This window comes from Micromys minutus (genome assembly GCF_963924665.1).
Source record: "Micromys minutus genome assembly, chromosome: 12".
Lineage (NCBI taxonomy): Eukaryota > Metazoa > Chordata > Mammalia > Rodentia > Muridae > Micromys > Micromys minutus.
In genome coordinates this window covers 12,655,434-12,683,057 of record NC_137981.1, presented here as the reverse complement: position 1 = coordinate 12,683,057, position 27,624 = coordinate 12,655,434, and the positions used below count along the sequence as shown (strand labels likewise).

Genomic DNA, 27,624 nt, shown 5'->3' with positions numbered 1-27,624 from the left:
GATGTATGTAAATCAGATTGATTAAAGACCTAAATAATTTTCCTTAAGAAAAAAATGAGTGCTGGAGAGATGACTTTTTCAGCACCTGCTTTGCATACATGAAGCCTGAAGAGCTGGTCAGCAAAGGGAATGGTATTCAGTGCATTGAAATGATCATGGAAATGCAAATTAAAACAACAATGACAAATACACTTACTTGTTAGCAAAAACCCAAACCTGACAGTTCTGAGTACTGGGCAAGTGTGGAATCCACACTGTCCTAGCTTTTGAGAGCGTAAGATCGGGGCTAAGGAGATGGTGTCAATGACACGGGTGCTGCTGAGTGACCACTGCATTCAGTCTAGAGGACCCACGAGGGACGTTACTTTCTTACAAGTTGTTTTCTCAGTCCACATGTGCAGCCCACAAATAACATAATAAATGTGAATCAAAACTTTAAGGATGTATTAGTTTATTTTGGAAATAATTTTGATAATCTATTGGAATTAAAAATATTCTAATTGTCCAGTTATTCCAGCCCTTGCTACGTACGAGAACTGCCTTGTGCATTCCAGATACAGGGAAGAAAATGTCTGTGGCACTGCAGCATCACACTCTGACTAATACAGGAAATGTGCTGAGGCTGGCAAGATGGCCCAGCAGTTAGAGCACAAGCTGCTCCTGCAGAAAACCTGGTTCCGTCTCCAGCCTCCACATGTTAAAATCATAATAACCATGGAAAGAAAGTGTGAAACAACTATAAATTGTATGAGCATGTGTAATTTAAACGAATAAACAAACATGAAATGCTAGCAGGAATTATCTGAGGAATGAGATTGATACAGAGACCCTAAAACAACCCCCACAGAGTTCAAGTTTCTTCAGAAACCTCATGATGGGGAAGGAAAGGCTCCAGTGCAGGCTCCAGAGGAACTGGCCCAGGAAGAGCACTCAATTCTGACAGCTTATCTCACAGCTTGATGAATACATGCATATTATCTGGCCTTTCTCTCCTCTTTTCTATGAAATTTAACCATTAGAGTTTATCCAAAATGTAAATGAGTTCATACCAATTTGTTTCCTAACTTCTTTTGAGAAAGCGAAACTAAGGCAGCAGTTTCTATACTGGTGATGCAGAGGCTTCACAATCATCTGTGTTTAATTCCTTGAACATAATCCTCTCTCCTGTCCCCATCCCCTTCACTCTAAGCCAGTCTCACCTGGTAGCTCAGACTGGCCTTGAACCTGTGGTGAGCCTCCTGACTGGTAGGGTAACAACTCGTGTCACCAGCTCAGCTCAAATTACCTTTTAAAATATAAAAGAACCATGTAGCTTCTCACCTTGTGTTGGCAAGTACTTTTTCTTATATTTTTCTACCTGGACTCCTGAAGAAGCATGACTCCTTTGAAATTGAATTGATGAGTTCTATAATACAAGAGATAATTTTTAATGCAACTGTTAGTCAACATCTTATGACACTGAACAAAATTAACTCATTAAGAGTTATTTTTCTTCTGTACTCCATTACCTCAGTAGGCCAGGTAAATTGGTGGGTGTCTAGGGATGAAACACACACACACACACACACACACACAAACACACACACACACACAAAATCCTCCAACTCAAGACACAAAACAGACCCTCATGTCAATCAACTTCCTGACACTCCCCCATTCCCAAATCTGTGCCCATCACCAGCACTGTCAGACCTCCCACCTTCCTGCTGATAGTATCTTTGGTCTCTTGACCTACCCCACCACCAATCTTTGCTTTGTCTGTCCAGCCTCAGCTTAGGACAGTCCCAGAAACTGCCACCATCAATTCTAACACTTCCTTCAATAAACAGATCCACAAATCATAATTTCAAAACATTTTGCTCAGGAAAATCTAGACCATAGGATATTCTACCAAACAGCCAAAAACTCTCTAAAGAGTTAGGGACACTACATAAAATGCTAAAGTGCTTAAAGGCTAGGAGTCATGATTTGTACCAGCTCCTTTCAACTGCTTTGGCCACACAGTACGGTGAGATATTCACAGCAGTCAGAGCAGGGACAGTTCAGGACTTTGTCACACCCCTTTGTGACCTCCCGTCCACTAGCAAGCTTCTGTGATAAAGTTATGGTAGAGGACAAGTAAATGCCTCCAGATCATGCCCCAAACTCAATGTCCACACCCTAGAGTACACAATTTATTGATCCATGCATGCTTGATATGTCCCCTGCACCAGTGGCCTTCGGCCTCTGATACACCTTACATTCATGGTTCACAAGAGTCACTCTTACACATTGCAAACCTACACCATCCTCCTGTGTTGCAACATTTTTGTCAAATCATCTTTGCCAAAATCTAAGTCTACAACAAAAGCAGCCACCAAAAAAAAAAAAAAAAAAAAAAAAAAAAAAATCATGTCACTCAGGTGCAGGGTCTCCCACCAGTGTGGCCCCACTGCAGCTCCAAGCCAGCCTTCCCTGCTGTCCTAGTTTGCTTTCTGTTGTAATAAAGACCATGACCAGTCACAATCTATCACTGAGAAAAGCCATGGAAGGAACTCAGGGTACAGAGATAATGGAGGAACACTTTCTAGCTTACTCTTCATGGAGTACTTAACCTAGCCAAGGCCACCTGTGAGCAGAGCCAGGACTACAGTAGGCTAGGCCTCCCACATCAATCATCAAACAAGGAACTGCCCCACCAGTTTGCCTATAGTCCAATCTGATGGAGGTATCTTCTCAACTAAGGTCCCTCTGTTCCAGTTGACTCCAGTTTGAACAGTTCCCTCCCTAGGATCTTTGGTCTCCATTCTCAGACAACTTGCATCCGCCCTCTCAGCTCAGATGAGTGTGCTCCTGTTTCCCCAAGAAAGGCAGAACTTTAAACCACTGTATCAGCCTGGTCTATTCCCTGCTTCCTCCTGCTACTGTGTCCTCTTCACTGAGCCACACTTAACCTGTTCATTCTCCTATCTAAAATAACAAAATCCTTACCCCAGTCTCTTCAACTACTGTCAACAACTCTACAGGGCTATTCCGCTCTGCCCGTCTTCTCTGCATCCTTGCCACCATAAGCACATAAGGGTCTTGATGTGCTGCAGTTTGGGGCTTGGGAAATAACCAGCCATTGGTCCTCAATGGGCCCGGCAGGTCACTCAATCTCAAGGAACCCTTCTTCAGGACACTGGAACAGCCTTTTTCCCTCCTCACCCTCTTATCACTAAGCCAGCTCTTCTCCACCCAGCGCCTCATGAAGCACAAATACTGACTGCATCAAGTGCCATCCGCAGACTGCACTTTCCCTAACAGCAGTCTCGGGCAGCACTCCCATGTGACAGCTAGGAGGCCTGTCATGCTTACCTCACCACCTGAAGGCTACGGTGGTTTGACTGAGAAGGTCCCCCCTAGATTCAGATCTGAATGCTGTTTCCCAGTTGCTGGGACTGTTTAAGAAGCATTAGGAGGTGTGGCCTTGTTGGAGGAGGTGTGTCACTGGGGGCCAGCTTTGAGGTTTCAAAAGTTCACACCACACCCAGCGAGCTCTTCCTGCCTCTTGCTTGATAAGGGTAAAAATGTAAGCTCTTACCTGTTCCTCGAGTACCTTCCTGCCTTGCTCCACACCATGATACTCATGGACTCTTAGCTCTGCAACCATGAGCCCCAAATAAATGCTTTCTTTTGTAAGTTTCCTTGGTCATGATGTTTTGCCACAGCAACAGAAAAGTAACTAAGACAAGTGGTAAACTACACAGCATCCAGTATTCTGTTCGTGAACAGAGTTTACACTGGACCTGCAGTACTTCTGACTTGAACAATCATCACCCCGTCCACCTGCTCCATCTACCACTCCAGTCCTGACTTTGAGTATAAATGCGCAAGGCAGTCGCCCTGATTTGACAAAGTGCTTCCCAAACCTACCGTGTCCTCCCCCTTCTTCGTGACCATCGAGTACCCACAGGCCTTGGGACCGTTCTCCATAGCTTCTGCCCTCTTCCAGGCGTCCAGCCGGAATCGTTCCATTACCTTTATCTCTTCTCGAAGGTCTGTATTCTCTTTGACTAGCATTTCTATCTGACTTCTGAGGCGACTGTGTGTGCTTGACCATTTTGTTTCCTTCCTTTTCAAGTCTTCCTGTAAATCTGTTATTTGTTGTTTCAAAGCCTCACAAAAGAAAAAGTTACAGAATTAAAACCAGGCAATGGGAGAGGAAAAGCATCAATTTAACAAAATGCCAGCCCATCACAGACAGCAGGCAAGCAGGCCTAGACAGTGAATGACACTGGGTTTTCAAGAGCAGGGTGTGGAGTCAGGTAGATGCTCATCTTACTGTCAATGACTGATCACAAGCCAGGACAAAGCAGATTCAGCCCTGAGTATGGTGTGAGGAAACGCAGCCTAACCTAACCACTAAAATGGGTAAATTAAAAAACCACTTGAATTCTTGAACAGAAGTCAACTTGTGCTAAAAAGAAAATTGAATCCAAAGTCAGTCACCTGCCCTGAAAACAGACTAGCTGAAATCCATGAGCAAGGCTGTCCATAGGTGGTGAGTTACTAACACTGACTGCTCACAGTCATTGCAAAATTTAATTCCTTGTTCAAAACCCCACCGCGTCCTCACGAATGCATGTGACTAGTCTTTTTTTTTTTTTAAAGAAAAGAAAAAGGCTTTAATGGGTAGAAAGCCAATATTGAGAAAGTGAAGGAGGTACTATGTTTGCCAAGCATGCACAGGGCCCTGGGTTCCATCCCCAGCAGCACAACAGGAAGAGGAAGAGGAGGAAGGGAAGGCGGGAAGGAAATGAGAGGTTGCCCATTTCCCAGTGAGACTCTCCAGCGGTGAAAGGGAGAAATGTGCAATATAGTAATGGAATAAACACAAGTGAGCAAACCTCTAGACGTGTCTATGAACAAGCTGCAGCGTGCACACAGCAGCGTGCACACAGAAATCAGGACTAAAGTCAGGACAGAGTGTCGTTGGTGACTTGAGAACTGCCACAGAGAATCTAGGACAGCACAAAACAGTCACCGAATAAACCTGGCGGGTCTTTCTACTGACTCCCAGGAGAGACCCAAGAGCACAGCGAGGCTTAGGGCTGGGATTACTAGAGCTGTCTGGGAAGGATGGAGAGACGCCAGCCTCTGTATCAGATGTCTCATTATGTACCCTGGAGACGCTCAGTGGGCTCCTCACAGGCTGAGGCATGGCTTTCATGGCTGCCTAATTCACGTTAGGCATTTGAGTTTCATAAAATCAAAAGGGAAAGAACATCGTAAAATACATTCTGTGAGATCAGTATTACTCTGATAACAAAACCCATACAAGTACACAACGAAAATTCTCCTTTCTGTGCTTTCAGGCTGAGGATTGAATCCTGGGATCTGAGCATGTTCGGCAAATACTGACTTGTATCCTCAGGCTTAAACATTCTCAAACAAGGAGTTCCCTTTTCATGAGGCATATGTCCCAGCGTGGAAGAACTGCAGGAACAAGAATGAAGAAGAATTTGAGGGAAAGGAGGTCCAGTGACAGGCCCAGATTGGGATCCATCTAAAGGGGAGGTTCCAAGACCTGACACTATTACTGATGCTATCTATGGTGTGCTTAGACAGGGGCCTAGCATGGCTGTCCTCTGAGAGGCCCAACAAGCATCTGACTGAGACAGACACAGACACTTACACCCAACCAATGAACTGAAGTCGAACCCTGGGGTTGAATGAGGGAAAGGCTGGAAGAAGTGGAGGAGTGTGACCCCCATAGGAAGACCGGCAGTCTCAACTAACCTGGACCCCTGAGATCTCTCAGATACTGAGCCACCAACCAGGCAGCACACACCAACAAGCCCATGACACATATACAGCAGAGGACGGCCTGGTCTGACCTCAGTGAGAGAAGATGTGCCTAACCCTGGAGAGACCTGAGGCCGCAGGAAGTGGGGAGGCCTGGCGGGGCCGAGGGAGTTGAGAGGACATGCTCTTGGAGATGGAGGAGGAGGAATGAGATGAGGAACTGTCAGAGGGCAGACTGAAAGGGGGATAATGACTAGACTGTTAAAAAAAGATTAAAGATAAATAAATAAATGTCATCACTTACATCTGGGATATTACCTTGACTAAGTGCTTGATTTTACATTCCAGGGATACAGGGATGGTTGACCATGTAAACTTATAGGTGCAATACAATGCGTAAGTAAAAACAGAAATCACATTATCATCTCAATGGATACAGAAAGCCTTTGACAATATCAATACCCCTTCATGATAAAAAGCTCTAAAAAGCTAGAAACAGAAGGCTAGAGCAAAAAGGAAAAAAAAAACAAAAAACAAAATGTGAAAAAGGAAGAAACTCAATTGTCCCTGTGTGCAAGTAACATGAACCTATACTTAAAAATAGATTTCAGAAATAAAGTTCCTACCAGAAAAACCTTCCAATCTGATGCTTTAGACAGAATGGAAAATTACTGTATTACTGTAGATAGTCAATGAACAAAAATCACTAAACTGCTGTTATATTAAATCATAATCACTAATGTGATGTGACCGAAATCAAGAAAACAATGTCAGTTATGATAGCTTTAAATATGCATATATCAGATTTCATATATCAGACTTCTAAGATTAAATTAACCAGTAAGATAAAAATCCTCTACAGTAAAAACTAAAATATTAAAAATAAATAAATAAAATTGAACAAGACGCTGGAGAATAATGAACTCCCACACTTGTGGGTTATATTGTGAAATATATTGTGAAATGTCTGAACTACCAAAAGCAGCTTTCAGAGTCAGTGGATTCGAATCCCCAACACTCTTCACAGAAACAGAAAAAGAAATCTGTAAAATGCATGAGCCTCCCAAAAGCAACCTCAGACTGAAGGAGCCATGCTAGAAGTCCCTCAGAACCTGAGTTCCGAAGAGCCACGTGCACCGGAACGGGCCCAAAAGCAGGCACAGGGGCATGGTAGAAGTCCAAGTTCATACAACTACAACTACCTACACTTGAAAAACAAACTCTGTGATCAAGGAAGATGACCAAGTTGCCCTCTGGACTCTATATATGCCTTGTGCCATGCGCACGCATGAATACACAAACACAAACACACACACACACACACACACACACACACACACACACACACACACAACACACAGATGCACACACACACAAATTAACATAATAAAAGATTAAAAAATAATAAAGGTAGATTTAGGTGGTCAGAGAAAGGATGGTACATTTTGTTCATCTTTTTATGTGTTTGCAATGGAAGTATGTATTACCTTACCTTTTTCAAAAGGTTTATTGAGCACACCCCGAGGAAGCACTGGGTGGACAGCAACCACAGAACATACCTACATGCTTTATACATCACCTTCTAAGATGGGATTTTTAATAAAGTATCAAAATCTAACCTACTATACTCAATAAACCAATGAACCAGATGTGACAGCACTTCTCCCTAATTAAATAAGCTAATAGAACAAAATACCTAGAGAGCTAGGTAGAGTGGTGCGCTGTGATCCCAACCACTCAGGACGCTACAGTGGTGGGCTCTCAAAGCCACTGTGAGCTATACAGTGAAACCCTGTCTTAAAAATAAATAATAATCAACTATCATAAACAATGACTTAACCAAATTCTTAATAAAATGGTTGCATCTAAAGAATATCATCCTGAGTGAGATAACCCAGTCACAAAAGAACAGATATAATATGCAGTCACTGATAGTCGGATGCTAACCCCAGAGGCTCGGACTGCCCCAGAAACAACTCACAGACTGTGTGAAGTTCAAGAAAAAAGAAAAGAAAACAAAACAAACAAAAAACATTATGCTCAATCCTTACACACCAAGAAAACGTTGACTAATTCCGGGTTACATCCTGTTTTACATGTACTTTTTGCTCATTGTAACTAGTAAGACCTTAATGCAGAGTATCAAACCTTAAAAAAAAAAAAAAAAAGCCAAGCACTGACAAAAATGTATTTGTATACATTTATGCAAAAATGTTTAAAATTTTTTTCTTTTATCTTTTTTTAAAATAAAGTTTAAAAATAAATAAATAAATAAATAAATAAATAAATAAATAATAAAATAATAAAATAATAAAATAAAAACATAAGTATATGGTGTGTGGCAACTGCCAGAGAGCATCTCTGGAGGTCTAGTTCCCTTTTGAAGGTAGCCAAGCAGAAAGAGCGTCAGCAGGGGCAAGACTTGGTCTTGCCAGAGATTACAGTTGTTTTTTAATAATAACATTACTTTCTATAATAACAGTTACCTATCTTGGCTCAGAGCCCTAAAGCTAAACATTTATTTAACTCCTTGCCAGCTAGGTAAAGTTGCTCACAGGAAGGAAAAAAAGGAGTCAATTTGAAAAAGGATTCTAATCTTTATTTCTAAGGGAAAGTAAAGGGGGACCAACCAGACTCCATGTTCTCTCAATTCCTAAGACTATGTCCTCCTTCCCCCCATCTTGCTCGCTCCGTCTGCTCTAATGTCATCGTTCCTAGTTTTCTGTACCCTTTTTAGGAAAACAGATGACATGGTTTTTCCAAGCATCCTTTTTTATACATTTTTACAACAGAAGTTCACATTTGTTTCCACTACAACTAGTTATCTAGCTAGACATTCATTGTCTGTTACTAGTTCACAGGTTCAGAGTCTAAAACTATAATTTTTCGTCTAAGTTAGCACTTAAGTTTTGTACAGATAAACCCAGCCGATACTTTATCTTCTGTCTTTGCACCTACAATAAATCATTCCCTTTTATGACCTCTGGTTAACTGTTTACAGCTCTGAGGAATATTTCTAAGTTGTAAATGCCTGTTTTCTATCTTCGATGGCACTAACGAGTCATGAGGACTGGCAGAGTTCTTGCGGCAGTTTTCATATCAGAGAGGGCTTTAACAGTAGTCCTACTAAAATGGGCTTAGGAGTTACTAGTATAATTTTAGGAATTCTTATAAAATCATTAGGAATTAGGGAATCATAAATATTTGTCTAAACAGCATCACTACAAGATGGTACATCTTCATTGATCTCAAAACTCTGCCTAAAAGAATGACTAATACCTAGTGATTGATATATATATTTAATAACAACAGGAAAGGCATAGTAATAGCAGACTCTCTCCTAAAATGTCGTCTCCTTGGCCTTGCCTACAAGGGCTCATTCAACGTGGTTCATAGTCCACAGTGAGACCATCTCAGAAAGATACCTGCTAGCTTTTAGCATATCCTAGACGGCTCCTAGCAGGCAACTAATGCTGCAAATGTGCCAATGAGAGGCAACACTGCCTATGGTGCCCCACAAGTATGGGAAGTACAGGAGGCAGAAAGTGAGCTCACACTTAATGCAGCACAGGTACAGTTGTGTAAAACCGTCCTGGTAAGCTGGGGTGTTTAACTTGCAGTCTAACACTGGTTTTTATACTTAACTGGATGAGTTTCCTTAGGAAGCTTTGCATGTATCAGTGTATAGATACATCTAGGTTTTCCTAGGTTTATAGTCCTAATAAAGGCATTCGTGGAGCTGGAGAAGCAGCTCAGTGGGTAAAAGCACCAACTGCTCTTCCAAAAAACCTGGGTTAGATTCCCAACACCCACTTGATGGCTCACAACCATCTGTAACCCTAGTGCTAGGATATCTGACACCCTCTTCTGTTCTCCAGGGGCACTGCACATATGTAATGCACATACACACATGCAGGCAAATAGATACCCACACATGTAAGAAATACAATTTTTAAAGTGCACAGTTTTTAACTGCTACTTTCCTCTGCCCTGCCTATGTCTACCTCTAAGATGAACAGAGTCATTGTTTGTCCTCTCGTTTTGTAAGCTCTGGAACGAAGTCCCCAGTTGGTACATGGACATAAAACTGCTATGAATGAAAAGAACTAGCAGCAGTCACTGTGGGACCGTCAAACTGAAGGTACAACACTGAACTGGTGCACATCTCAGTCTCCCATGTCTCTACAGAAACTTTGTTACTGAATAAAGGACCAGCAACTGTATCTGTCAGAGCCACGCTGTGATAAGGTGTCACAGACACCCGTTTCCCTCCCTCATCCCCTTCTTGAGACAGGGTTTCTCCCTCCAGCTCTCTAAGAGCTGGGATTAGTAGCACACATGATACTCAGCTCACACTTTCTTTCTCAAACATCAAAGAACTCTAATGGGACTCATATGAGACTGCTGTCTTTATTAACCCAGAGTGTGGTATAGAGCCAGGTACCTGTATTTCTTCTCGCTCCTTTTTATCTGGGAATGTTCTTGCAGCTGCTGTGTACTTCTCGAAGACTCTGCGCTCCTTCTGTAGTTTCCTTGTCTCCTCCTTTTTATACTCTTCTATCCGAGCCAGCTCTCTTGCTTTTTGTTGCTCAAAGTCAGCAATTTCTTTCCTTCAATAAACATGCCACATTGTCATGGGACAGTCTGGGAATAATGACCTATGTGCACCCAAGTGTGATGATATATTCCTTCATTCCTAGCATTGGGTGGCCAAAGGCAGATGCAGAATCCCTTAAATTCAGAAAGTTTCAACCCCTAACCCGAGGAACACAGTGAGACCCACCATCACAAGCTAAAACAAAAAAGCACTGAGTTATAATCCCCAGTGCTAAAAAAAAAATAAGTAAATAAGTAAATCAACCTATGATCTGGCCTCAAAGCTTGGCCAGTTCACTTGCCCTAACGTCCATCCATTGAGCATCTACTAGGTGCCCGCTGTGAATCTAGAAAGTGGGAAGCCACAGCCTCTTACAGTGCAATGGGAAAGGCAGACAGTAAGAGGGACAGCAAGATGGCTCCTCAGGTGAAAGGACTTACTGCACAAATCCCTGAGTTGGATCCCATGGTAGAGATAGTCCTGAAAACTGTCCTCTGACCACACTGGTACCATGTCACACATGAACCTCACAACATATACTTGACACACAAACAGTGACAAAGATAATGAATGCCACATTCCACGCTTAGAAAAAATACAAGAAACATAAGGTTGTCTTTGGCACACACAGTAACAAATGTAAAATTACTTTTTAAAATTGTAATTAATGTGGATGACTGGAGTGCACTCACGCAGTGGTGCTTACAGAGTGGATTAACAAGGACATTTAAGGAAGCCTCAGAACTGGGCTGCTGGGCTGGAGCTGTGGCCCTCTCCCTTAAAAACACAGACCCACGAAGCTGTTTTCTCATTTCTAATAATCCCTAAATCCTTTTATGATTTCAATGTTCTTACAAAGTATAATTCTAATGAAGTACAGAATTCGAAAAGTTAATGTGAGGAAAGACATTTTAATTAAGTTACTACTTTCTATCCACTATTATTTTTAAGTTACATTCTAATATGTTTAATTGTACGTGCGTGTTGTATGGGTACACATGTACACAGCACCTGACTGGTCTCTCTCCACCGTGAGGGTCCTGGGGCAGGCTTGGCAGAAATGCCTTTACTAACGGAGCCAACTTGCAAGCCCACAAACCTACTTTTAAAATAAGTATATAGTTACAAGATATAATTGTAAAAATCCAGATTTTTTTCATTAGAAATTAACAAGATACTATTCTGCATCTTATTTTTAAACTCATCTCAGGAACATATACACTAACTGAGTTTCTCTGTTAAGTGGGTTAATGCTGCTCTTTAATTCTTTATTTCTACTCTCTAGGGCAAAGCATATTTTAGAATTCATACTTTTTAAAAGTTTTAGAAAAGAAGAACAGAAACTCTATCAGGAAAGATGGTGGAGCAGAAAACTGAGAAACTGTCCTTTCACCTAAACAAACTAAGGCAGAAGATGAGGAAGCATCAGCCCGGCTCTTCCTGCCCTCAGTGAGGTGTGGGGCTGACCAGTACACATGGCCTCACGTTTTCCTCAGCATTGTACCGTAGGACACCAAGGGTGGACGGCACAGTCCCTACAGCTGCCCACAGGACGCCAGGAGAAGCTCCTATGGAAATGCTGGATGCTCACCTCTCTAGACCCAGCACTCTCCTGCTGCTCTACAAAGGACTAAAGCAACAGGTACCCAGCTGCTCTCCAAGGTGACCCAACACTAGAACAGCAGGAGAAAATGGAGCCCTACAGGCAGGTGAGATCACTCAGTTCATGGGGTGCTGACAATTGAGACTGATCCCCAGAACCCACAGAGAAAGAAAAATCCAACTCCTGAATGTTGACATTTGACTCCCACATGCCTGTGTAACACACACACACAAATTGTGTTTTGTTTTTGAGACAGGGTTTCTCTGTGTACCACTAGAACTCACTTTGTAGACCAAGCTAGCCTTGAACTCAGAAATCAACCTGCCTCTGCCTCCCAAGTGCTGGGACTAAAGGCTTGAACCACCACACCCGGGAGTAAATGTAAATTGAAATAGTCTTTAACACAGAAACCTTGTAAAGTGTAGACATCCAGAGCAATGGCATAACAACAACCAGAATACCCTCATGTGCTACCCAGTCTCACAGACAAGGAAGAGGCTCGGCAAACTCTAGCACACACATGCTCCCAGCACTATCTGGGAGTTTCAGTTCTCACGGCTTATAATGCACAAGAAACATAAACTAAAATCTGCACCATAGTCTTGCTTTGGAAAAGAATTTCGTATCTCCCAGGGAGCTAGGGTCTGAAATTAAACTGCTCTGTGGGTCAGAAATCCATGCATATTCTCATATCTGGAACACCACAGACACTGTTCTACAAGGCAGCTCAAGAAGTAAGTCAGAGACCACGACAGAAAACCACAGCTAATCAAACCACAGCATGGCGGACTCCGGCCCCAGTGGACACATCCACCATCACTCTAGCACCCAGTGCTCAGGGAGCACTGAGGAAAGGGAGCAGAGAGACTGGGAGCCAGAGGATCAGAGAGTCTGTTGTGACACTGTCTCCTAACAGTCTCACCAACGTAACTACTGGAAATGTGATCCTGAGAGCAGGAAAAACTGTCTTCCCCCGGAAAAGCACACCAGTTAGTTATCCAATACCAAATGGTCAGCCCTGAAAACACAGACACAAACATTACACAGACTGAGCGGGTTGTATTCAGGAATGCACAAGCATACACATATACATATGCACATGTATACACATATACATATGAATGCAATAACAATGAAAAAAGAGGCCATGGATTGAAAAGAGAGCAAGGCGGGTAGAAAAGTGTTTGGACGGAGGAGAGAAAGGGAAGGGAGAAATGTTGTAATTAGGTTATAATCTCAAGAAGAGTAAAAATGAATACAAAGAATGCATCCTACCCCTAGGTTAAAGCATACCTTTGTCCTCCCTCAAGGGTTAATCCATACACCAATTAAACCTAATTGCCATAGAGAGCACTACCCAACTGTAAAAGGTGCATCCTTCTCAACTACGAACAGAGCATTCCTACCATAAAGGACCATCACCATCTGTAGGCCGAGAAACGATCTCAGCAATCTAAAATAAATGAAATCATGCCAAGTAACTTGTCTGACCAGAACAAAGCAGTTCCTGAAACTGGTACGACTAAAACCAAGCACATGGGAAAGGCACATCTGGGGGGTTGTTTCTGCTTGTTTGTTCAGGGCACAGGGGTTGACACAGAGTCTCCTTCTGTCATTCTCTTACCCACAATAGCCTTTGTGGCATCCTCCTGCCTCAGCTTCCTCAGGGCTGGGATTACAAGTCTGAGCCACCGCCTTTTTGATTTACATATTTTTATTCAAATTTAATATATTTTAAACAGTGTATTGTGGTAATTTATGATTATAAAGCGTCCCTTTTCTTGGGATGCTATAAAGGGACACTTCGCTTGTATGCATAGGGCCCCATCCTAAAATACCCAGTTTCTTTGTGTACTGGCTGGCTTTGTGTCAACTTGACACAAGCTGGAGCTATCACAGAGAAAGGAGCCTCCCTTGAGGAAATGTCTCTATGACATCCAGCTGTAAGGCATTTTCTCAACTAGTGGTCAAGGGGGAAAGTCCCAGTCCATTGTGGGTGGTGCCATCCCTGGACTGGTAGACCTGGGTTCTATAAGAAAGCAGGCTGAGCAAGCCAGGGGAGGCAATCCAGTAAGTGACATCCCTCCATGGCCTCTGCATCAGCTCCTGCTTCCTGACCTGCTTGAGTTCCAGTCCTGACTTCCTTTGGTGATGAACAGCAGTGTGGAAGTGTAAGCTGAATAAACTCTCTCCTCCCCACCTTGCTTCTTGGTCATGACATTTGTGCAGGAATAGAAACCCTGACTAAGACACTTTGCAAAGTGCTTGAGTGGTCACAGACATAAACAGTAATAATAAAGTATATTCACACTCTTAAATTGTTAAATCTGACTGAAATATACACATATATGAAATGATAGAAAAATTAGCAGTTTTTTTTTTCAGCATAACACTGTGAATATGCCCTGACCTCCAATTTTGTTTAATGATTGACTTCAATTTCTGAAAAATTCTATGTAATGAGGGGTTAGGCCATGTGAATTTTTAATGCTTAAACCCCAGTTTAAACATTGCTTTTATATGTATATGAGAAACAACGAAGGTAGCCAGCTTACCTCAAAAGTAGTTCGTGTATATTTTAATGTTGTGTTTATACAGTTCAGTGTTATTGTTTCTAGTGTCCTTTTCCAAGGCAATTAACTGGCATTTTTAAGTAATGTAAAACAGCATACTGCTCCTCCTTTTATAAAAATTTCTTCCAAAGGATCTTGGAGAAAATAATGATGAATTGGAAAGTAATATAAAGTATCTCTGGACAATTCTAATTGTTCTTGGAATACAATTAAAACATGTCAGTGTTTCATACAAGGCTGCTTTAAGCTCAACTCTTTATGTACCAGCATACTTTCATGTTTCTCACTAGACCCAAATTTGGACAGTCTTAAGAGATGAGCGCACTGTGATTACATAGTTAATTCAAGTGCTATTCCTGAGGTATAATGGCCCTAACATGCTAGGCACAGTATCATCCAATATTGTTGAAAAACAAGAAAGTGACAGGCTAGGAGAAAAAAATTAAAAACAAATGAACAAAACAACTCAAAAGAAAATTCAGCAAAGTAAAAGTCATGATTTGCACAAGGGAATACTGTAAGATGGATAAAAAGTTCCACACAGATCCTCTGAGTTCATGTAGACTATTTGATTAAATTATTCGTAAGAGTTTGGAGGTACAGATTTAGTGTTAATAATAACTTTATAAAATAAAAACTGTTTTATCAAAAACATTTATACATTACAGCAATATATTACTTTTACCCTCTTAATGCACTTAATATAAGTGCTAGAGTTTGCGCTGTTTGTTTGGCTGCTATACAAAGTGGTGAAGTTAAAACAGAACGCTACAACTCGTACATACACATGTACAAGCGCACACCATAATCATCACTGTGATTGACAAGCACAGGATGATTAGTTTGACGTAAGTGTACAATGTGTGTCATTAAAGGGTTAATTAATCATGTTCATTTGAAGCTCTGACTAAACCTCCTTGAGTGTTTAGACTTTGGGAATGCATACACAGTGTTTTGGTTCCAGCTGATCAGAAGTCCTCACTCTTAATATTAAATAAATGTTCTGAGCTATGTCACCCAGCCTTTTTGGTTTGTTTATTGATTTAATTTTATTTTTTTTACAGTGGCTCACCCACCTTTTTTTCTTCATTTGTTTGTTTGTTTGTTTTACAATACTGGAGACTGAACTCACAGCCTCACATTTGGAGATTCAGCCATTGAGCAGTTCTGACTATATTGGGAGGCTCAGAAGTTAAATAAATAAATAAGAAAGGTAAGGGTGGGTGCTGCCTAGACAGAGAATCAGACAGGCAGAAGAAAACACTGCATGAAGTTACAAAACAAGAGAGAAAGTGGCCATGAGACCACAGAGGCCTCGGCGGTACTCAGGCCAATAAGGACCAGCAGGGACTGCCTCAGCCACCAGGGGGTGAGTGGGTAAAAAAGCCCAGCTAGAGGTCTGGACTTCAGCCTTCCAGCTTCTAGAAACACAATTTCTGTTGGTGCCCAAGTCACAGTGATTTGTTACAACAGCCCGGGAAATACCATGTCAGCCAGTTGCCACTGAGTTCAGAACTACAAACTGATTTCTGAATTTCAACTTATCTTACCACTAAAAATTCCCTTTAGTGTGTGGCTAAACTAGGTCATTTCATTTAATTAAAATACATTTTCTGAGACAGGTCCTCATTTAATCCAGGCTGGTCTTGAATGCACTATATAGCTGAGGGTAACCTTGAACTTCTGATCCTCCAGCCATCTACTCCCAAATCCTGGGGTTCTGCTGCCACACATCAAGTTCATGGGTGCTGGGGACCCAAACGTATGACTCCTCACGCATGGACGGTAAGCATTCTAGCAACTAAGCTATATCCCCTTAATTAAAAGTGTATTGATAACAACAGAAATGTGCCCTCTTCATTTATATTTCTTACAAGCAATCAAAACTTTGAACATAGTTTTAAAAAAAACAATTAAATCATTATATTTTTCTCTTCTCGTAGACAAAAACTTACCTCAGTTCTTCCAAGGCACTTTCTCGTTCAATACGAAGTTTAGCTAAAGATGTGTTCTCAGCTTTAAATTTCTCTATTTCTGATTCCAGTTCAATAACTTTCTCTCTTAAAATCTGAGATCGAACACTGTCACCTATAAAACAGACCATAAATTCTGAACTTGACAACCAAACACTAGCCATCTATGAATGCAACAGCCAAGAAGGTTTGCCACTGACCTGTGCTGTTATACTACAGCAGCAGAGAAACTTCGGCAGCAGAGAAGGGAACAAAAGAGATCTGGCTTTCTAAAAGCAAATAGTTTAACCTTAAGAAAGAACTGGGGGAGGGGGCGCTGGAGAGATGGCTCAGTGGTTAAGAGCACTGGCTGCTCCTCCAGAGGTCCTGAGTTCAATTCCCAGCAACCACATGGTGGCTCACAACCATCTGTAATGAGCTCTGATGCCCTCTTCTGGTGTGTCTGAAGACAGCTATAGTAGACTTATATATAATAATATATAAATAAAAATTAAAAAAAAAAAAGAACTAGGGTTGGACAGCTGTAAGCTGCAGCCTCAGAGGCAGGATTACTCTAGGTTCAAAGGCAGCTGGTCTACATAGTGAGTTCCAGACCAACAAAGGAGTGATACAGGTAAAAAGAAACAGCTTAATTAATATCCTTTAAAAAGACTATCAAGTGTAGAATATGAATTAATTCCCATGAAGTCTGAAAAGCCAATCAACACCCAAACCAAGTGTAAACAAAGAAACAACCAGCTGGACATGGGCACACACTTGTGATCCTAGCGCTCTGGAAATCAAGGGGAAAGGATTCCAACTTCAAAGGCAGCTTGGGGTACACAGAAAGCCCAGGCCAGGCTACTGAATTGGTCAACATCCTCTCTCTAACACATACACACACACACACACACACACACACACACACACACACACACACACGTGGGGTGCAGGGGTTGCAAAATCTTTTTTTCTTAATAAGTTTGCTATATAAAAAGTAAATAGCTAAAGTTTGAGAATATTTATCATTTAAAATTATATATCCATATGTGTCTGCATGAAGATATATACATGGGAGTGTGGTACCACGGAGGCAGGTGGCATCAGAACTGGAGCTAGAGTTTCAAACAGCTGTGAGCCACCTCATGTGGGTGATGAGAACTGCGTTTGGATTCTTTGTAGGAACAGCAGTGTCCTTAACTGAGTCATCTCTCTAGTCCCAAAACAGTGAATACTTCACCTTTGAGTTCAACAATCCTAATCCAGTTATCACTTAGCCCTGCCCTCCTGAAAAATGCATCTGGTCTATACAACAAGATAAAAGTATGTTGTAGAGAGAACATTGTAATACATGTCAATATCACAATAAAAGTACATAGAAAAAGTGTCTGCAAAAAAAAAAACCCAAAAATGATATGGAATTTACCTTTGAAAATTTTAATTATACATGCTTTGCCCTGTTCCACTTTCAAGCATTCAAATTTCCTGCACATTTGAGTTTATGTGTTAGGGCACTCTTAAAATGTTACCACAAACAAAGAGCTGGGAGAGATGGCGAAGCCAGTAAGAGCATTTGCCACCCTTCCAGAGGATCTGAACTGGTTCCCAGCACTCATGCAGGTGGTTACAGACCACACACACACACACACTCTTTTGTATTTTAAATAAATTTATGGGAAAATGGCTTTAAGAAGTAGTAATAATATTTTAACACATACATATATATACATATATTTATTTTTCTGCACGTAAAATTATTTAAGAATGTATAAATGCAATAAATGGTAATGTTTATTTCATGATGAAAAGTCAAGTCTAGAGAAGGAAAAATATAATTGTATAGCACACACACACACACACACACACACACACACACACACACACTCCACACTTTATCAACAATTTGAAATTCCTCAGTTTCAGTTTCTAGCAGTCAACTACAAGCCACATATATTTAATAGAAAATTCCAGGAATTATTTTAAGAATGAATTTCATTCTGGGTAGCAGCACAGCAAAATAGTACAGTGTCACCCTGAAGTCCTTCTGTCCATTCAGGACCCACATTAGGTTATCAGATCCGCTGTTGCAGAATGGCCATGTTCATATTTAACCTTAATGCCCCAAAGGACACGAGTGGTGTGCTGGCAACCTGACTGCCAAAGATAAAGTGCAGGAAAACTATGTGCACAGTCAAAACAACAACAGTGTAGTGGCACACCCCTGTAACATTTTCTCATGCCTTGACTTACCTGGTGGTTGATCTTGACTCAGGTTTAACTTGGGTTCATTTTCTAAGTGTGAATCTAATTTTGGCTTTGGTTTCAAAGAAGGGAAGAATTTTACCATCAAGTCAGATGGAGGAGGACTTGCGCTCCTGTCAGACTTGCTGAATTCTTCTCCCTTCTTGACTGGTGCAATCTTCCTTTTTATTGTTCTGTCCAGAATACATCCTTCACTCTTGCTGTGGCACTGTGTCTGGGGTGTACCATATTTAACTTCCTGTCTGGCAGTCACACCATGTTCATTCGGACTCTCCTCAATGTCTGTCCAAGATCTTTCATCATCGAAGTCAATTGGACCCCTGTCTTGGGCGGAGGGCAGTCTCGGTGGCACCAGTGCTTCATTGTTCAGGCTTTCAACTGTGACAGACTCGTCACTGCAACACTCTTTATCAGACAGGTCCAAGTCTGCATCTCTCCATTTATCTTCTAGAGCCCCAGTGTCCCTAAAAGGTCCTTTGGCATCACAGACTTGTGGACTGTCCTCTCTGTTGCTGAAGAGCCTGTCCCCAGCCTCAGTGGACGGGTTGATGGTAATGTCATGCTGCTCCTCAGACTCAGTGCTGCTGTCGCTGTGGGCACCACCATCCTCCCTTGCATCCCATTGGCTGTGGGTCTCAGAAGTGCTGGTTTGGAAGGCTTTCTGACTAAGGTTACAGGACAGTTCCCTCAAGCCATCAGGTGACCCTGAACCTCGAGACAAGAGCATGGCCTCGCACCCACTCTCACGTGCAACACCGTGATGGGGAACCTCACTGTGGCTACTCTGGGCCCCAGGACCTGCCTGCTGTGCCTTCTGAGGCTGCACAGCTTTCACAGGAGTAGAAGACAGCCTGTGACCTTCGTAGATCTGTTGATCCCTTTCTAAGATTTTCAGTACAAATGAGGAATTACTAGAAAATGATATTTCATCAGCAGCCCGTTCCAAAAATAAAAACTCATCTAACTCCAAGTTTTCCTTTTCTTTTTCTCGCTCCCAGTTCTCTAATTTTTTCTGAAGAGAAATATCAAGGGGAGATTCTGTCTCTCTGTCTGTCTCACGTATCAGGGTCCTGGAGACCACACATCCAGCAGGCCCTGTGGAAAGAGGAATCCTCTCTCTCCCCTGTGTCTTATTCCACATCCTGCAGCCGGCATCCCAGGGCTTTATGCTTACAGGCACATTTTCCTTATTATTAGTGTGTGTATTTCTTTCTACTTTGACCTGGTGTCTAAACTGTCCATCACATTTCTTCCCCGTCTGTACTTTCAGTCCTGGTGGGGAGAGACTGTCCCTCATACTGGTCTTGGTCACTTTGGGTTTCTGCCTGAGTGAGGCCGAGCCAGCCTTGGCTCTAGCTTTCCCGTCCTTTTTAACAGTGGGGGTGTCTGCACACAGGTCTTTACTTATGAGGGCAGTTTTCCTCTGCAAGTGCTGTCTGTCTGCTTTAGACACGGACAGGTCCTCTGACGGGCTCTGGGTACTTGCTAGCTTACTTTCTTTCCCCTTTTGAAACTTAGATTTAGCATTAGTAAACCTAGCTAAACCTTCTCCTCGTTTTAAAAATGGTTGCTTGGGTTTCGTTTTCGTTAGCAAGGGTCCTTCTGCTTCCTAAAGTAAAAAGACAAAATCTAATTAATTCGCATATACAAGTCACCTCAGTCACTTCCAAAGCCAGTCTCCCTGAAGAATGGTAGCTATGGCAACAGCAATCGGCTCACCCGCAGCTGCTTCTGTCTCAGCTTTCGTTCTTCCAGACGGATCTGCTCTTCTAAGTAGTCCTCGAATGTCTGCTGCTTCTCTCTAATGGCAGCTTTGATCGGCCTAGTCATAAAAACCAAGTCATCAACACCCTACTTACAATGTGAACATTTATACTCAGTGTAACAGTCAATACCTCAGCCTACACCATAGGCTAACATTTTCCAGGACCAGATACCAGGTTAGAGTTCAACAGAGCACAGGCCTCAAATGTACTAGACCCTGGTTCAATTCCCAGAACAAAACAACTTTGAGACCCAAGTTCAAAACCAGAACCTACAGTAAAGGGAAGAACTGACACCCACAACTCATCCTATGACCTGCACACAGAGCAGAAAGAAAATAAAATTGAAACAAAATAAGCAAAAAGATCTCCATTTACCTTCCCCTCTGAAACCTAATGAAATCTACAACCCTTCTCTATCCCTGCAAAATTTTTAAAAAAGTAACTGCATAGGACTTGGGTTACTAAAGTACCCTTCCAAGCTCCATCCACTGATTGCAGACATATTCACTGTATAAAGTAACATAGTCATTATTTAACCTTAAACATAGTTTAAATAATATTAAGTATATATTTTTAAATTAAGAAAGGTTGTCAAGTAAAGTCATAATCAGAAGTTATCTGGCCTATAACATATATATTAGAAATTCAAAGATAACCTGAAGAAATTCAAAGACCCAGCTATTCCAATCCTGGGCATATACCCCAAAGCTGCTCCAACATACAATAAGGACACATGCTCCACCATGTTCACAGCAGCCTTATTTATAATAGCCAGAATGGATACAGAAAGAGTGGTAGTATTATACAATGGAGTACTACTCAGCTATTAGAAACAATGACCTCACAAAATTTTTAGGCAAATGGCTGGAACTAGAGAATATCATCCTGAGTAAGGTAACCCACTCACTAAAGAACATACATGGTATGCATTCACTGATAAGTGGATACTAGCCCAAAAAGCTCTGAATACCCAAGAAACAACTGACAGACCTTATGAAGCTCAAAAAGAAGGAAGGCCAAAATGTGGAAGCCTCAGTCCTTCTTAGAAAAAAATAAAAAGAAAAAAAAATTTTTTAATTGTGTATTCATCATTTATTATTATGTAACAAATTTTGTGAGCTATAATATTTTATAAAATTAATTAATTAATTAAAAAACAAAAAAAGAAATTCAAAGACATAAAAGAATAAACTATTTTAAAATACTTTTTCTTTGAAATACTTCTTTTACTTTTGGGTTTGAAGGCAGGTTTCTCTGTGTAGCCCTGGCCACCTGGAACTTGCTGTATAGACCAGGCCGGCCTAGAACTCATTAAAGCTCCATCTGCCTCTGCCTCCAGGGTGCTGGGATCAACGGCAAGCACCACCACTGCCCAGTTAAAACAGTATTTCTTAATTTCCCTAATGTTAACTAATGATGCAAATATAATTTGTAACTGACACCAGATGCGAAATTTCAGCACCTGGTTTTCCTTTTTCCATGATTGTATTTAACTATAAGGCAACATGGTTTTAAATAGGAGAAGCACATCAAGGCGCCCTGTTTATTCAGGCTGTCTTCAGATTCTGCTGTGTAAGCTTCAGGGCTAGGACTGCAAGCTTGAGGTGTGTGTGTGTTTGTTGTTAAGTGAGAAAACTTCACAGTTCTTCCAATACAATGTCATGACTACCTGAACTGTCCGTATTTCCCAACCTCTGTCTCTTAGTCATATGCAATGGGTTATGTCATCAACCTAAAGCTCTGAGGCACATTCAAGAGAAACAAAAAAGCACAGATCTCTAGAGCACAGTGCTCAATTAGGAAAACACCAGGTGGTTCATGTCTTAGTACTCTGAGTATGAGTCGTACCTTTCTTCAATATTAACAACTCCTGAGGAATCTCCACTTTTTTGTAAGTTCACATCCTTCCCTTCCTGACTCTTCCCCATCTTCTTTTCCCAATGTGGCAAAACACCTTCCCCTAGAATAAAAATTAGGAACAACTTAGTTCAAAAACTTCAGAATAAAGTTTTAAGACATAAGATCATCACAAGTTACTAAAATATTTAATTAAATATAGTACATAGGGCCTTGGATTTAGCCTAATGTAGATCACTTGCCTAGTAAACACAAACCTTAAATTTGATCCCCAGAACCACAAAAGCAAAAAGAAAGTTTTTTTAAAATGTAGCCAAGTAGGCTGACATCATCTGTAACCCCAGCACCTGGGAGGCAGAGACAGGAATACATCAATAAATTAAAAGCCAGCCAAGGATATATAGTAAGAACCTATCTCAAAAACCAAAAAAAAAAAAAAGAAAAGAAAAAAAAAAAGAAAGCTTATGCCAAAAAAATTAGAAAATTCAAGGATTTTTAATAAAGAAAAATTATAAAACTACAATTAAGATAATTAACATACATGACAGTCTTCCAGAATTGTCTTTTAAAAGTAAGTGTTTAAGCCTGTTCACCAGCATAGCTGCAGCCATCTTGTTCCATGTCTGCCAGTCATTTCATAGTGTTGCTCATGCAGAAAAACAGCTTTAACCACATACCCTGTTATGTTCTGAGGTTTATTAATCTTAAGAATTCCACAACTGGGGGGCTGGAGAGATGGCTCAGTGGTTAAGGGCACTGACTGCTCTTCCAGGTCCTGAGTTCAATTCCCAGCAACAACATGATGGATCACAACCATCTGTAATGGGATCTGATGCCCTCTTCTGCTGTGTCTGAAGACAGATACAGTGTACTCATATACGTTAAATAAATAAATAAATCTTTAAAAAAAAAAAACTCCACAACTATAAGCTTGTAAGCTCGATTTAGGACTAATTAGAATAAAGGTCAGTTAGAACTGTTCTGTGCAGCTAGCCAAACTAGCTTGAGTCAGAGCCAACTACCAGGCAGAGCTTCCTGCTGAGCTCATCATGGGTTTTCCTTAATAAAATGGCCCTAAGAAATATTTGGAGCCCACAATCAGCTCCTGAGTCTGGTCCATGGCCCTGATCCATCAGTCTTGAGGAGAATGTTCAATAAACCAACCCTGTTTAACTGAGATGACTGTCTGAGGGGTTTTGCATTGATTCCAAGGTCTCGCTACATTAAGTATGTTGCTGTTGTAGGTGGTGCACACATTTGATCCCAGCACTCAGGAGGCAGAGGCAGTCAGACTTCTGCATTCAAGGCCAGCCTAGTCTATAGGACCAGGACAGCAAGGGCTATAAAGAGACCCTGTCTCAAAAAACAACAACAATGGAAGTAGGGATGTTTATAAAGTTACAACAACCAAATGCAATGCAGAAATTTGATTGGATCCTCATTTTTTAAAAGCTACTTTAAGGGGCTAGCAAGATGGTTCTTTAGTTAAAAGCACTTCCTGCTCTGGCAGAAGACCTGGGTTTGGTTCCAGTACCTACATGGCAGCTCATAACCTCCTGTAAGTTGGGTGATCCAGTTCTGAGGGATCCAATGCCCTCTTCTGGCTTCCTCGGGCACTGGGTCTGCATATATATGGCACCTACATATATATACAAACAAATACTTACATACATGAAATACAAGTAAGTATTATTTTAAATTGTAAAAGATCGTTTTGGGGGCAAATAGAAGAAATTCCCAAAATAGGCTCGGACATTAACTTCCTTATATATAATCAATGTATAGAATATACATACATTCTAATTTGTATTTCATATATAATAAAATACTTCAACTAGAGCATATGATGCCTGAATACTACCTACAATAAAATGTTCAGCAAATGATACACACACACAGACACAGATTTATATATATATATATATATATATATATATATATATATATATATATGCATATTACTATATGTATCAACAATGTAAATATGCAACATATTAACCCCATAATCACTGAGGTGATCTTTCAATTTTTCTGGATATTTGAAATTTTCCAAAATAAAAAGAACCTACACAGTATAAAAAGAAGGAAAGGAGCAGGTATGGTGGCACATAACCTTTAATCCCAACACTTGAGAAGCAGAGGTCATGAGTTCTAGGCCAGCCTGGTCTACAACAAGTGAGGTCAAGGACAGCCAGGGCCTGCCTACAGAAAAACCCTGTCTCAAAAAACACAAACAACAACAACCAAACAAACAAATAAGAAAGGACATTTAACATTCCCATGTCAGTGACTTCTTCTAGGTTGGAAAGAAAGCATTAGATAAAGGGGCCTAATTCTAAATGCTGACTACAGACTCTTTTTATTATGCTGTTTTCTGTGACACAAACTACAAAAACAGATTCATGCAAATACATTCAATTTAATTTTTAGAAATGCTGAAAATAATTTTGACTCTATAAAAAGTATTAAATAGAGGTATTATCTGATGGTTATTATAATAATGATGATTACAGAACATACCATAAGAAATTTCCAAGTTAAACAGGAAAGAACGCAGTATCATATGATACCCATAATGACAAAACTGTAAAGAAAAGGAAGGGGGACAGGAAGCTCGGCTGCTTTGTTCTGAAGACTGCTGGAGTGGAGACGGCTCAGTGATTACAGCTCTCACCGACACTAGCATGAGGACTGGAACCCGGAGCTCCAGAGTCCCATTGAGTGCTGGGTAGCAATGGTGATAAGCCTAATGAGTCTAGCCTCAGAAGGCAGACAACTGACCCCAGAGCAGGGCTGGCCACGCTGGAGAGTCTGACTGTGGCTGAGACTCCTTAATGAAATAATGAATATGGGGATGATTCCCAACACCAACATGCACATGCATACACACGCACGGCATACATTAGAATGGAGAAGGAAAAAAGACTAGCTAGAGAAGTGTGACACTGTGGTAAAGCACTGATCTAGCATGTGTAATGTTCTAAATTCTCTCCTTCACCTGCCGGCCCCGTCCGTCTCTGTCTGTCTGTCTGTCTCTCTCTCTCTCTCTCTCTCTCTCTCTCTCTCACACACACACACACACACACACACACATACACACACACACACATATAGAAGAGAGAAAGTAGAGAAAACACATCAGAAAAGCCAAGTGAGCTCAGGAATTTGCTACCATCAAACAGTAAAACCAATTCCCTGGCAGAAATATGTCTCCTTGCTGGGGACACAGAAGCAACAAAGACAACCCTGTTTTTCACGTGTCACCGCTGACCTGCAGCTGGCCGGCTCTCACTGCCAAAGCTATTACAAAGAATTTTTTATCAGCCCCAAATTCTCAAAAACACTTGATGAAGAACTCGCTGTCTCCCTCTTTGAAGACCCCATGCCTCTGTGAAGTCTGAGGCGGGAATGAGAACGAAGACGCAGCTCAGGGTCAGTACTGTGCACCACGGGGCACCTTCTAAGTAAAGCAGCCGAAGATGGGGTACAATTCGATGGAAGGCCCTCCTCAGAGTTGTGACTCACCTGGAAGATGGTTAGGGACGTCCTCCTTTACATCATTTCTTTTCACATGTGCTTCTTGATATTGCAACTCATAAAACAAATCAGAAGCATTTTTTGAAGTTAAAACAGAATCTTGTTGAGTAGCTCTACAGAAGTTACTTTGTTCATTGGGTAAAATGTTGGAAGCTTGGGAGTTTTCTTGGGTTGTTGGATTTGGGTAGCTGTGTGATGGCAGGGTGGCCTTCTCCCCTGAGGCTAAATCTCCTGTAGATAGATGCTTCAGGCTCTGATCATCAGGCAGAAACGTACCTTACAAATGAAAAACAGAATCAACAAAGCTCAGACCACCCTACAATGCTTTGACTTTTATGCAAAAGTGACCCTTCACCCCACAAAGTCATTTCCAAAATAATAATATTTTTCTCCATATTAGTACATCATTTAACGAAAGAACAAAACCTTAAAATCCAAAGTAAATAAATGTCACATACTTTAAGGTTAGAGAATATTTATACTAGATTTTCTATACAGACTGAAGATGTCACAGTTACAGTACACTCAGAAGGCACCATTCCTGGGTCACCTGTGAAAACACCTTGGCAGCTGTCAACTCTGTTGTCCAAGGACAGGCAGGGACAGGCAGGGACAGGCAGGCATGGGGGCAAAACAGTGCAGTTAGCAGCTATACAAACTATCTGAGCTGCCATTATGACTAATGACCAGTGAGTAATCATTCCTCCTTCAGATTAATCCTAAAACTTTCATGTTGTTGGATAACAGGATTATGTCTGACTTTTTAGTTTCCAAATGTATGCTGCTTTTGTCTATTTTGTTTACATCAGCTGGGCTCTGTGCATCCCTCTGGACATCACTTCTCAGAGCACGGAAGGCATACTAGATGCCCTGTTTGCCATACCAGCCCATGAAATCCTGGTGCCAGCCTTCTTCACCTGATTGCCTCATCTACATTTGGAATACAGACACGTAGAAAAGTGGTTAATAAACGGTCCCTGCTGCTAGGGTTGGCAGATCGCTTGCCCGGCGTGAATAAGAGAGTCTGTGTTCGGATCCCCAGCCCTTGTCAAACCAGACATGGTGATGCGCACCTAGAATCTCAGCACACAGATGAGGCAAAAGGACTTCAAAGTCATCTTTAGCTGTACACTGAACTTAGAACCAGCCAGGGAAATATGAGACCCTGTCTCAAAACACACACATGCACATGTGCACACGTGCACACAAGCACACACACGCACACAGAATAATCACTTCTACCTATTACACATCCACTTCATCCCCAGCCCACATCTAAAACGAGAAAGTAGGGCAGTGCCCCAGACTGTCAGCTTCAACTTTTCATTTTTTCCTGTATTACCTCCCCACATACCCCAGAATCTAAATATTTTTGAATGGCAGACATTCCAGCTGAATCTAAAGAGTTCTTTGATAAAAGATCCCAGGGTAGCCAAAATATGATTTATTCACCCTTAAAAGTCTTCAAGACCCTCTAAAGAAAGCTACCAACTTAAAATTATTTTTACAAATTATCTATTGGTAAAGCAAAGTCTACCTAGAAACCTGCTGGAACCTCAGTTCAAGGAAGGACAGCAGTACTGTTAGCAGTGTTTACACCGCTGTGCAGCCGCAGCTTGAAATGCTATTACCTTCTATGTAGAAATGCTGCCGCCAAGCTTTCATAGACGCTGGGAGAAGAGTCATCACCTGCCTTACCTGTGCTGGACCC

General features: G+C 41.4%; 1 protein-coding gene across 1 annotated transcript in view; it reads right to left on the bottom strand.

The window, feature by feature from the left end:
- Positions 1-27,624, bottom strand: part of CPAP (centrosome assembly and centriole elongation protein) — a gene marked incomplete at its 5' end in the record, with an annotated part of 39,203 nt that overhangs the window by 6,129 nt on the left and 5,450 nt on the right. Inside the window, 8 exons of the mRNA XM_080926544.1 lie at positions 1,321-1,405; positions 3,895-4,137; positions 10,211-10,376; positions 16,495-16,627; positions 18,742-20,362; positions 20,473-20,575; positions 22,368-22,479; positions 25,902-26,189. Of these exons, the coding sequence (XP_080782670.1) occupies positions 1,321-1,405; positions 3,895-4,137; positions 10,211-10,376; positions 16,495-16,627; positions 18,742-20,362; positions 20,473-20,575; positions 22,368-22,479; positions 25,902-26,189 (2,751 nt within the window). The remainder of the gene's footprint in view (positions 1-1,320; positions 1,406-3,894; positions 4,138-10,210; positions 10,377-16,494; positions 16,628-18,741; positions 20,363-20,472; positions 20,576-22,367; positions 22,480-25,901; positions 26,190-27,624) is intronic.